The sequence below is a fragment of the Lytechinus pictus genome, chromosome 2, assembly GCF_037042905.1.
Source record: "Lytechinus pictus isolate F3 Inbred chromosome 2, Lp3.0, whole genome shotgun sequence".
Taxonomy (NCBI): Eukaryota; Metazoa; Echinodermata; class Echinoidea; order Temnopleuroida; family Toxopneustidae; genus Lytechinus; species Lytechinus pictus.
In genome coordinates this window covers 53450979-53463920 of record NC_087246.1, presented here as the reverse complement: position 1 = coordinate 53463920, position 12942 = coordinate 53450979, and the positions used below count along the sequence as shown (strand labels likewise).

Genomic DNA, 12942 nt, shown 5'->3' with positions numbered 1-12942 from the left:
ACAAATGTTTTTACTCTTCTTCTGTTCAGAAAATTGATTTTTACTTTAAATGAATTATGAATAAGCCATAACTGTATTTTATATCATGAATTACTAAACAGTGGACTGGTATTGACAAGCTAAGGTATTCATACAAGGAAGTGGAGTGAATACCATATATATGTCAATTATCGTTGGTTAATCATTCCTACCTTCTTGATGTTTCTCTCAATTGTGATTGGAAGATGAAAGAGAAACTTGAATCTATTGAGAACGTTGAGGGCATTCCTGGTGGAGTCTGCTCGGTCTTTACGATGTAACACACTCTGGAATATCTTCTGAGCGTTCTCATTGCCCTCTGAATAGGGAAAAAGAAAAGAAATAATTCATCTGCATAATTATGTATTCTCATTTTTTACAGTGAGCTGTACTATAAACAGAAGAGCAATCAGGGCCCCGTCTTACAAAGAGTTACGATTAATCCAATCAATTGTAACTCTATGGAAATCCATCAGTGTCATAACTTTTTCTTTAGGAAATTTGCAAAATGTCCTTTGTAAACAAAGGCGAACACACCAAATTGTCAAGAAAACAATGAATATACATAATATCTAGAAAACATTTTGAACTAAAATGCATTTTAGATGTGGGTGTTGCTGGCTTTCCATAGTTGAGGTTGATCGGATCAATCGCAACTCCTTGTAAGACAAGGCCCAGAACAATACAGCCTAGGAATCACAAATGTGACCAGCCACCCCAAAATGTCGCCAAAAATGAATTTTGATAATTTTATTGAGTTTGAAACAGCACATCCTAAGCTTTGAAATAATATATAACATGTCAAAATTCATCAGGAATAACCCACACAAATACTTGACTGAATGCAGAAGAAACTAAGTGAGAGCTTCCAAAAATAAGGAGAAAACAAGATTTTAAATTTGGGGCTCACTCAAGAATGAGATGTGCACACTGCAATTTTGGTGAAACTTCCAAGCAGTTCACAAAAACCTGTCTCAAAGAAGCTCTTGTATCTTGTGTTCCATTTAACTTTACCTCTTGACATTCTAGCAGTGTGAAGAAGAAGAATGACTCTTTCAGATAAGCTATTTATTTTAATTTTCACCTCTTGAAAACCAAATTACTAATTTGGTTATTTACAGAGAACCTCTCCTAGTGACTTATTGTTGTTTTGGGGGTGGCTGGTCACAAATATGTAATTGTGTTATATGGATTAAATAAGAGATTGCAGTTTCTCACATTCCACTTAATAAAATGTGATCAACAAGGTATTTCTATTTAATCAACAAACATATCAAGTATCAACATTTCTTAATTTCCTTCTGTAATCCAATTAGAATCAATCAGTTATGATCGCCAGCAGAAAATCATCAATAGTGTTACATCACAAAATTTTTACAACACAGGTCTTAATCCATACAAACTGAATCATTTGGATTACACTGGCGAATACCTATTTTTTTTAAAGAACAATTCATACATTTTCAAAACCACCTTTGTGAATTTGGGCCATTAGGCTCTCAATCTTTTTTAGGTAAATAGAGAAAAAGTTTTAGCACAAACTCACTGATAAGCAAGTCCTCAATCTTCTGCAGAGTGACAGCCTTCTCTTGGCCTCCATCTCCCTCTCCGTTCATCTCCATCTCATCCTCTTCCTTCCCTTCATCTCCTCCGTCTACCTCGATAGATTCCTCCCCGGGGGATGCTTTCAACCGATCGCCTATGTTCTCATGCCTACACAGGTCTCCATGAATAGCTGATTTAGAAGAAAAAAGTACAATAAAGAAAAATAATAATAATTCCACAGTATGGTATCGACATCTTGAATACTCTTTCACTTTCTTTAAAATTACTTTTGGTTTCTAATAAGTGCAAAAAAATGACTGGTTTAAACACAGACTCTGGTCCAAACAACCAAGAACAAAGTGCTATTAAACAACATGACCGAGAGATATTACATATTTACAGCATCAAATGTACAAAATTATCAAATGGAAAATATGAAAGTTAACTATGTAAATCATTGTAGCCAACTGCATTTTTACTCTTTGACTTGTCATATGAGGAATACACTGTCTTGTGATTGTTTTGCACTGTGCAAAATTGTGCCCATGGCCCAGTGCATACGTCAAAAATGTAATATAAGTGAATAGTGTACCCTATTTATGACTGCGATGTAAACTGAAATAGGTTGAAATATACAATAATTTACAGAATACCACCTATACTCAGGATTACTTTCAACCAAGGTCCTTTACAACTTTAATACTAAAAGCAAGGAAAAGTTGAACAAAAACATTATTTTGTGTATGCATCAGATAGTATGCATCAGATGAAATACAAAGATTACCCCAAAATTTGAGTTTAGGAAATAACATTTCTTACTTGCTAGAATGTCCTGACAATTCATGAAGGTACCCAGGTTTGATTTGATGAATGTCTGTGGTCCTTCAGTCTTCAGACCCGATGACTGTCTCTTCAAATGCTCCAAACCTTTCTTAAGATCTCCAAAGCTAGAAAGAAAGAAACAAAAATAATCATGATGTAGGCTACATTACACTCTGAAACTATCATTCTATGTTAGGAAAATACCAATCTATGCGACCAGAGTTAAACAGAGTTAAAGAGGCAATTACATAACAAGACAAGGGCCCAGTCAGTTAAAAACAGTTGCGATTGATCCAATCAACCACCACTATGGAAAGCCAGCAACGTCAACATCTAAAATCCATGTTTGTTCAAAATATTTTCTAGATACGATGTATGTGTTTATACATCTCTCGTTTTCTTGAAAATTCAGTGTGCTTCTCTTTGTTTACAAAGGACATTGTGCAAATTTCCCGTACAAAAAATTATGACATTGATGGATTTCCATATAGCTGAGGTTGATCACATCAATCGCAACTCTTTGTAAGATGGGGCCCTGATAGCACTTAGTGTTCATTTTAATATTTCCTATGTATCTGATCTAAGGATAATCTTTGACAGGAATAGTGGAGGATGAGGAAGGAGGTAAGAGTGATGAGGAAAACAGTGCAGAAATTAGTTTTCTTGGTGACAAATGAAACAATAATCCACGGAATTCAGTGAAATTTGTTCGCTTGCCAAACACCATAAAATTTACTATATCTTCAGAAATATAAATACGACCATGATGAATTTGGTATCAAATGAAAGAGTGTATCAAGCTCTTTCACATCAAGCTCTTTCACATAATGGGAATGCCGTAGGGATTAAAGTATATTTAAGGTGGAATTTTCTTCAAAGAAAAAAAAGTAACATTCATACCAAAACTACAAAAAAGTGTAATCTTAAATGTTTGTGTTGAAAAGTAACTAGCACAAATATGAAATGTTTTTGTCAAGTTTTTATTCTTAATTTGTCTAAAATATGAAGATTGTTCACAGAAAATAACACCTAAATATTTTTCAGCTCCGATGACAAAGCAATGTGATGAAGGGGCATGACATACTGATTTGTTTGATATCAAATTCATCATGATAGCACAAATATTTTTTAAGATACAGTAAATTTTATGATGTTTGGCAAGTGTCAACTTTCTTTGCATTTCCTGGGTGTATGTAAACTTCTGGCCTCAACTGGAGGAAACTAGGGCCCCATAAAGCTTTGCCCCTGATCGTAAGGCAAATTTTCAGAGCTTAAAGCAGATATGAACCAATAGCGCCATCTCGAGTCCTCAACTACTCATACCTGGCCAATTTCCTGACCCATAATGCTAGTGTAGTTTAGTAATATAGACCCACTTGAATGATAACATGCTAACTGACTACTCAATACATTTATACCGCAATAATTATGTTACCAAATAGCAAAACAATTACTTTTCCTCTCAAAACATTTGAGTTTCTCTACACAAATACAATTATAGGTCAATTTTTTCTCTGTAGTATTAGTAGATATCTGAAAACGTATATTTTAAGACTATGTATTTATAACACACAGTCAATGAGAGACCACACACAGTTCACTCCTCCTTTAAATTCATTGAATATTGCATGAAATCAATCTCACAAGACAACTGTACGATCACTGCTAAGCTCTGCGTTACAAGCCACTGATTATCACTAAAGTCCAATATTTTAGATGAAAATATCTCTCTTCTGTACTTGTCCATTTAGTTTTCAAAGTCCAAAATTATTTAAATAGTAAGATCCTAATGATGGCTGAATTTATCAGTCAAATTTTATGATGAATTGTAGTTGATCAATTCTAAATAATTTCAAACATTTTACATACACAGATACTATCACTTAAAATTGTAATTTTGATACTTTGGTATTCTTGTGATATTGTATTTGGAACTATATATTTGTTATACACACAGTAATTTATTTCAATACGTACCTGGTACTACTGTGACTTTCAATGAGATATAGAGCTGGTTCAAAATTCCTGTGTGCTAAGTTGCTACTCCCTGGATTTATACAAATTTGTTTTTAAGAGAGACAAAAATTTATTTAGAAGAAATGCTTAGACGTGAGCCAGTAAGCTTTCTGTTCTGTCACAAACAACTCAACTATCTTTCATGGTATTCAAATTACAGGGTCAAAACACAGTCATACTTACAACAATAATAAACAAAAGCAACGGAACATTTACTGAATTTTGTTACGTGGTAAATCTTCATTAGCTATTTCCTTGTAACCAGAAAACCAAAAGGCTGAGAAATTTTTCATCTCTTTTATTGTTTGAACTTCTAGTAACCTAAGTATATATGAACTCAATATAACATGTACAAATGAAACATCACCTATTCTACTTAATAATCAAATTTGAAGTAACCATCACTGCATCAAATTCATATCTTTTTGTTGATAAACTAACAAACACTTTAAGACTGATTCAAGCCATTACTTATACATATGGGTCTGTGTTTAGGATGAATTACATTGTCATAAAATAAGTCATCAGTTCAAAAATAAATAACATACCTTTAGGAAACATTTGGTGAGCTTCTTCATCAGAAAGTTGCCTGGTTCAAATAATTCAAACAACATGCATCAATGTCAGTTATGAATAGATAATAAAGGGAAAACATCAATGTGCAAATATGATCATCATGCCACACTTAGAAAAACTGTAAAGAAATTTAAGGATACCCAATCACTAGACTATCACTCGATCCCTTCAAAATGTTCCATCAAAAATAAGAAATTCATATAGTTGCATATGATCAAAAGGTGAAATAGTTTCTAAAAGCACACCAATGCGAAAAAAGGTAGAAAATTACAGGTATATCAGTATATATGACTTTAATGAGTAGAAAAATATCATTTACGCTCAAACATAGAGTCACATTGGACCTGTCTAACACCTGTACAAGTGAATGTGAAAATTCAATTGGTTGAATAGAATACCTAATCCAACAACTATCCAATATTATTTTTCTCTGTTATATATCTTTTGTATGTAAATAATGTTAGTTTTTGTTAAATTGATATGTAGGCATTGTTTATATTTTACAGAGTATATTTAGCAGACACACGATTGTTCATTCTTAACTAACAAGTTAAGAAACACATGTTTTATCTGCCTAAACTACAAGGGGCCAGAATTGACTAGCATTCAGCATTCATGCTATTTTCTGGTTCCTACTATCCTTGCTTTTCTAGGAATTTCATAATTGATTGGCTGTAAAATGGTTATTATCATTGCATTGGATAAATATATTAATTCATTCATTCATTACTAGTTCTCTCTTGCAGATTGAAAGATTGAAGAAGAGTGTGCTTACGGAGTGTGTTCCATGGGTAGACCCAGAGGATCTTCTCTTCCTGATTGAAGGGGTGATGATGGTCGACTTATGCTGTTTAGTCTTCTCTCAAACAATGATGATTCATCAACCCAAATGGCTGAATCTTGAAGGGGATCTGAAGAGGGAACAGAGTCAGGAAAAACAGAATTATCATAAGTAAACACGAAAAGTCAATTAATCATCCTTCTTTAAATTTCCTCTTCAATTCCTTCTGAAGAAATCAACAAAGAGCCAGATATACTGTATACAATCTGTTACAAACTTGACCCATTCCCCAAACCAAAAACATCTTCCCATTATCAGAGCCCAAGTATCTCAGTAGGACCAATTATGATGGCAGTTAATAATACAATGCCATATTTGATTTTTCTTTCTACTGTTCAGGTGGGTGTTTCATAAAGCTGTTTGTTAGAGTGACCTTAAGAACGACTGGTGAACATTTCTTACACGCTAAGTAATCACCAATGAACATATAATTTACCACAAGAAAGGATCACCAGTCGTTCTTAAAGTCGCTCTTAACATACGAACAGCTTTATGAAACGGCCCCTGCTCAGACAAAGCATAGTCAGTCATTACATGAATATGACAATGGGTAAATTTCCAATCTCTGACTTACTTGGTAAGAATTGGAGTCCTCTGAACTTGACCGTGGAAGTGCCGATGCCTCCGGACTTGGTGGATACTATGACATCACCAGGGCCTTTACAATTGGTTGTTCTACAGATAATCTTACTGGGTGAGATCCATTCGGCTAGGAGTGTGATGTTGACTCCACATACTATGATACCTGAAAAAGATCACACCAAATACACACATGATAATGAATGCATAAACTGAAAATGATAATATCTCCATTATGCACTGAACTATAAAGCAGGCCAGTAATGAATGTGGTCCTTAACAATAAGCTGTCCCAACATTTGATTTTTCTACATGCAAGTCTATGAGATTCACTAGACTAGAAAAATAACATTGACTCGGCAAACAGTATATTGGCAGATCCATAAACATGAGAAAGGTTGAACAACAATGCTAGTCCCCTGATGTAATGTCTTAATTCAATTAACACTCATATTCTAATTTTGTAAATAATTATACACCAGAGGTGACTGAATGGAAGATTCAACCATAAATTAAAACTTTAAAAAAATCATCTAAATGTAAATGCCAATTGAGCCAACAATCTCAAACAGCATCCATTAAAATGACCACCCAAATATATGTTTTAAAAAAGAGATATATATATGTGCCAAATAATAACAATATAGAATTACAGAGCACAGATACTATTCAACAAAATATTCTGGAAAAAATGTTTAAATGCTGAGATATTTGCAAAATAAGCATGGCAATCCAACCAGATTTCAATTCTTTTTTTTCCAAGCAATGAAAATACACTGTCCCACATGTGCTTATCTGTGTTAGCAATCTCCAGTGTAATAATTTTTCAGCTTAGATTTCACAGAGTTAGGTTTACATAACTGAACCTGGTGGGTGTTTCATAAAAGCGACTTTAAAAGAATGACTGGTGAAACTTACTTATGCGTGATATAATAATCGCCAACAAACATTTAATGGTGAATATAATTTACCACAAAAAAAGGTTCATCAGTCGTTCTTAAGGTCACTCTTAACTTAGGAACCGCTTTATAAAACGGCCCCCTGATTTAGATCTACAATGATAGGCCTACATGGTGAAAATTAACTTCCATTTTAAAGGCTTTCTCATGAATTCCTTGTTTGCTGCAACTTTATTCCTTCAGCTTTGAACACACGTTTACAATCATAACTAAACTTTATATAAAAAAAAAAAACATTGCTTAACACTCATACTAGTTTTTTAACCATGAAATTCTCCTAAAAAAAGCATGCTTGAAAAAATTGCAGAGTTGGTGGTGATGCTTATTGAACAATTGAGAATTCTGTTGGCGATAAGACCTACCGGTACTTTTTAAACAAGCCCCAATCCAAATGTTCTATTATCCCTGATCAGGTCAGGGCAAATATTTGTTTATAATGAAGGAATGAACTCACTGAAGACGTCCTTTTCATTGATCCCTAGGTTTTCACCTCTGATGGTGAGTTTGGTTCCTGGTGGGCCCTCCTTGGGGGACAGTCCTGTCACCTTAGGAGGGTCTCGAAACTTCCTGGACTGCATCCTTCTCACTGCCTACAGCAAACTGTATAAAGAAAAGCAAATACACTTCTTCTAAAGCAGGAGTTTAAGTTAACTGCTTGTCTGTGGCTTACTGGTGGGCTATGAATGTTCTCAGGTGGAGACTGAATGCAGTCATGAACTGTATTTCATGATATTTATCGGTCGATGCAAGTATTTTACGATTCATGATATTTATCGGGCGATGCAAGTATTTTTTAAAATTAAAGTTGGCACTGCTCATGATATTGTTGCCCTCTATACGCGTCTTTGTAGCTAGGCTACGCGATAACAAAGACAGCAAGATGGCAATAACAGACTGTAAGTAAATGCCTCTCTACTTAAAATATTTTCTATTATTTCTGTTTAATTTGATCAAAATATGTCTATTTAGTGCCAAATGCTTACATAATGTATTTTAGCCCATTTACATAAGTTTGGGCTCAAAACCTTAAAGAAAACAACTATTTTGGAGCAACATTATTGTCATGATTGTTGCCCAATTCATCGGTATGTGTAAAGCAATGGCATGCCGTCCCAGGCTCTGTGAGAGTAAGCCTACGTCAATAAATGACTTTTACTCTCCAGGAACCACCAGGCTACCCCCCCCCCCCCCCCCGGCGAAATACAGTTGTTCCTGATCGTGATATTCTGAAAAGCAGTGGGTATATTGACCATGAATTTCTTGAAATGTGATTGAGAGTCTTGCTATTATGCTATAACATTTACAAACAATCACTGGTGGGGAAATTCTCTCAAAGACAAAGTCAAAAAAAAAATTAAATCAAACTCGGCCGGTGCGAAAGTCGAAACTGCATTTACTGGCGCCCCCAAATCAGAAACCAAATTAAAAAATAAAAAGAAATACAAGGCAAGGGATTGTTACACAGTAAATATTCAGGTCTAGTAAATTACAGTTATAGAATTCATCACAGGTTGAGGTACAAATTAAAGGTCATCAGATCAAGATAATGGTTGGTAAACAGCCAGTGGCAAATTTGAAAAGTCATTCCTATTATAGACGTACGTAATTTCTTAAGCACACATGCCAATATAAAATATCACGATTCCTTGATACATGTATTCGAATAGCACATAAGCGATATCACTAACGCGACATAAGCCAGCTACCGCTATCTGTGCGAGTCTCGCTTCGCAGAGTCGAACTCGAACTTTCGAAGGAGACAAACTGTCAATGACTGTTGTCCATAAGCATGGATACATGAAATTAATTAAGAATGAGTACTAAAAGACTATACAAACAATAGAGACTATGTAGGCCATCGACAAAATCACTTACAATATGAACTATGATTGTCCGCCTTTGAACTGTACTCGGCCCTTTTCCCCGGAAGTACCGTACCGTAGGGTAATGTTGTCGTTGTTTTGTTTAGCTAGCTGCGAGCAGTGGGGGGGGGGGGGGGGGGGGGGTCGATAGCAATAATTATGATGATGTCCAAAAACCTTGTGAAAGTAGTTATAACATCACGGGCCATGTATAGGCCTACGTATGCATATACTAATGTGTACATTATATAAAACCAATGGTGGGTGTTTCATAAAGCTGTTCGCAGTGGCGTAACAGGCGGGGGGCAGGGGGGGCAAGCTGCCCCCCCTGGCGGATTTCACCGGGAAAAGAAAAGAAAAACGGGAAAAAGAAAAAAGGAGAGAGAAAGAAAGAAAGGGAAAGGGGAAGGAAAGGGGAAAAGGAAAGGAGGAAAAGGAAAGGGAAAGGGAAAAGTGAAAAGAAAAAACTCTTTTTTTCATGGAAAAGGAAGGAAAGCGGGAAAATCTACGAAAGAAGAACATTTGAGAAAGAACAAATCATTCCGAAATAGGCCTATGTAATGCAATAACACGGTGGGAAATAAATTAAAAGATGACAAAATGGCAAATAATAGCGGGAAACGAAGGTAGAATGTAATTAATCAAAAGCTCAATTGGAAAACAAAGAAAAGGGACAAGAAAAAAAAAACATAACACGACCGGGCTGCCGATGATTGAAATTAAAGAGCGGAAAGAAAGATGAACTGCGTACAACATTGTGCTATAAGCTTGCTAAATTTTATGCAAATAAGCTACCGGGGCTTTGCCCCAGACCCCACGCAGTAGGGGCTCTTCATTTATAACCTTCAATTGGCTCTATAACGCCCCCCCCCCCCCGTTCAATCAATTTCAATCACTGGCATACAGGCGCGGGGGGGGGGGGGGTCTTGGTTCCACACCCAAGAGGAAATAAAAGAAATTATGGGAGACAACGTTTAATGAAATGAATGGAAACAATGAAATGTGTTATTTGCTGAATATAATGGAAAAATCTATCACATAATTAGAATTTAATTTCAATAGGAATTTTTTTTCCCAGCTCGCTTTGCACGCTGGCGACTTTTGCGCAACTGGGTTGAATAAATGTGTTGTGTAAAAGCTATATTCTGTATATGCCCGCGATTTGATTAAAATAGCGGCAATCTGCGAGGTTTAAATGGCTTTGATATCAAGAAGTTCCGGGGGGCTCCGCCCCGGACCCCAACCGCGCAGCACTGCGTATGGAATGGTTGGGTCATGGCCCCAAAAAGTTCTACAAACAAGAACAAAAGAAGGAGGAAAGAAAAGCAAAGGGAAAAGTGTATGATATGATTTTATTTACTGAATATAATGTCAAAAAATAGCTCAGAGTTAGATTCTCATGAAAAGGTGATTTTTTTCTCGCTCGCTTCGCTCGCTCGGGACTTATGTAAAGCAGCTTTTTAGCACATGTGCTATACTGCGCCCACAGTTCACAGTGGCGTACAGACCAAAAAAAAAGGAATCTAAAGAGAGAAGAGTTAAATTATTATTCATTGGATATCATGTCAAAATCTATCACAAAATTGGATTTTCGTATTAAAAAGGTCAAAATTTTTTCTCGCTCGCTTCGCTCGCTCGCAATTTTTTTTAAAGATAAATTTTGCTCGATACGCAATATCTGGCCTTCTCAAAATAGTCCCCTCATTACACAATTACGCCTGTTCATACCATGATGTGACCGGGAAATTTTTGGCTCTTGCCCCCCCTGGCCACCGACCCCTGTTACGCCGCTGGCTGTTCGTAAGTTAAAGGGATGGGCCGGGCTGAAAATATATAGAGTAGAATTCACTGAGCAAAATGCCGAAAATTTCATCAAAATCGGATAACAAATAATAAAGTTATTGAAGTTTAAAGTTTAGCAATATTTTGTGAAACAGTCGTCATGAATGTTCATTAGGTGGGCTAATGATGTCACATCCCCACTTTCCATTTTTCTTATGTTATAACATAAAATCATATTTTTTCAATTATTTCATACTTGTGTGAATAATATGTCTCCCTTATAATGAAATAAGTTGCAGTAATAAATATCTAATGCACTAAATCAGTTCTCAATCCAATTTTTCTAGTTCTTGGAGGAAAAAATTTGAATAAATCTAATTTCATATAATAAAATACAAAAGAACAAGTGGAGATGTGACATCATCAGCCCCATCAGCCCACCTAATGAATATTCATGATGACTGTTTTTACAAAATATTGCTAAACTTTCAGATTCAATAACTTTGTTATTTGCTATCCGATTTTGATGAAATTTTCGGCATTTTGCTCATTATTTATGTATAAATACTTTCAGCCCGGACCATTCCTTTAAGAAGAGTGACTTTACGCATGACTGGTGAACCTTTCTTTTGCTCTTAATAATCACCAGTGAACATCTAATGGTGAATATCATTTGCCATATAAGCAGGGGCTGCGGAAGCGGGGGGGGGGGGGCTGGTGGGGCTTCAGCCCCCCCCCCCCCCCCACTTTTTTCAAAAACCGTGTACAAAAACGTAAAAATGACCATAGGATTGTGAGTTTTTGCATGGTCAGCCTCCCCCCCCCCCACTTTTGGCTCAGCCCCCCCCCCCCTCACTTTGAAAACCGTTCCGCGGCCCCTGATAAAAAAGGATCACCAGTCGTTCTTAAAGTCGCTCTTAACTTACGAACAGCTTTATGAACCCTAGATTTGTTAGGATATTATAAAGAAATGATGTACAGCAAATGCGTGCGCGCGAGGCCAGCGAGCAAATTTTCATATAGTTGGAATAATGATGACCGAAATCGTATTTCATGGGATGTGTAATTATGGTAGAAATGCAGCGAGTGGGCGTATATGGGCGTGCCTTGAAAAGTTGCTACAGTCGTTTAAAGCAGAGACGTCGATCATGGGGGGGGGGGGCAGGGGGGGCAACCGCCCCACCAATGAAAATATTGGGGGGGGCAAACATATCGTTTTGCCCCCCCCCCCAATAATTCCGCATGTGCAAAAAATAAAATAAGATTGTAATGTTACACAGAAATCAGCAAGCGAGATTGAGATACACAACTCGTTCTTCATCTAAAATCGTGCTCAAAATGTCCGGTTTTCAGATTAGAATGTAAAAAAATTTCAGCTCGCGCTTCGCGCTCGCATCATTTCTGTAGCAAAACCCATACTTTTCATGATTGAATAGGTGAATAGAATGTCCAGTTTTCAGTTCTATCCCTCAAAAGAACTCCCACTTCGATTTGCAATAATCTTTTGTTGGATATATTTCTTGTTCTTTATTAAAAACTCTTTTTTTAGATCAAAATTTTCAGCTCGCGCTTCGTGCTCGCATCTATTATTTTTTAAATTTTTTAAAATTTAATTTGTTGGTGAGATGTGTGTGTGTGTGTGTATATATATATATATATAATCTATATATATATACATATAGGCATATGTGTGTGTGTGTGTGTGTGTTTGAGTCCAGTTTGTTTTGTGTGATCGAGCGCCTTTGGAAAGTTGATTCATGATTTTGCCCCCCCCCCCCAATCTGAAAAATGGATCGACGCCCCTGGTTTAAAGTGATGCGCATACAGTATAAATAGGATATATTATAAAGGTAAATTACCGGTATCAATGAATATGGAGAAGAAAAGGAAAGAGAAATATAAATAGCAAATAAGTATTAACAGTCCATCTTTTTTCAATGAA

General features: G+C 36.1%; 1 protein-coding gene across 1 annotated transcript in view; it reads right to left on the bottom strand.

The window, feature by feature from the left end:
- LOC129277662 (exocyst complex component 2-like) overlaps positions 1–9340 on the bottom strand; it is a 34095-nt gene extending 24755 nt beyond the window's left edge. The window contains exons 1-9 of the mRNA XM_064095156.1: positions 9232–9340; positions 7811–7956; positions 6393–6563; positions 5753–5888; positions 4950–4990; positions 4363–4432; positions 2383–2510; positions 1565–1753; positions 192–337 (exon numbers count right to left, since the gene is read on the bottom strand). Coding sequence (XP_063951226.1) covers positions 192–337; positions 1565–1753; positions 2383–2510; positions 4363–4432; positions 4950–4990; positions 5753–5888; positions 6393–6563; positions 7811–7934 — 1005 coding nt within the window. The 5' untranslated portion in view covers positions 7935–7956; positions 9232–9340. The remainder of the gene's footprint in view (positions 1–191; positions 338–1564; positions 1754–2382; positions 2511–4362; positions 4433–4949; positions 4991–5752; positions 5889–6392; positions 6564–7810; positions 7957–9231) is intronic.
- Between the last annotated feature and the right edge of the window lie 3602 nt (positions 9341–12942).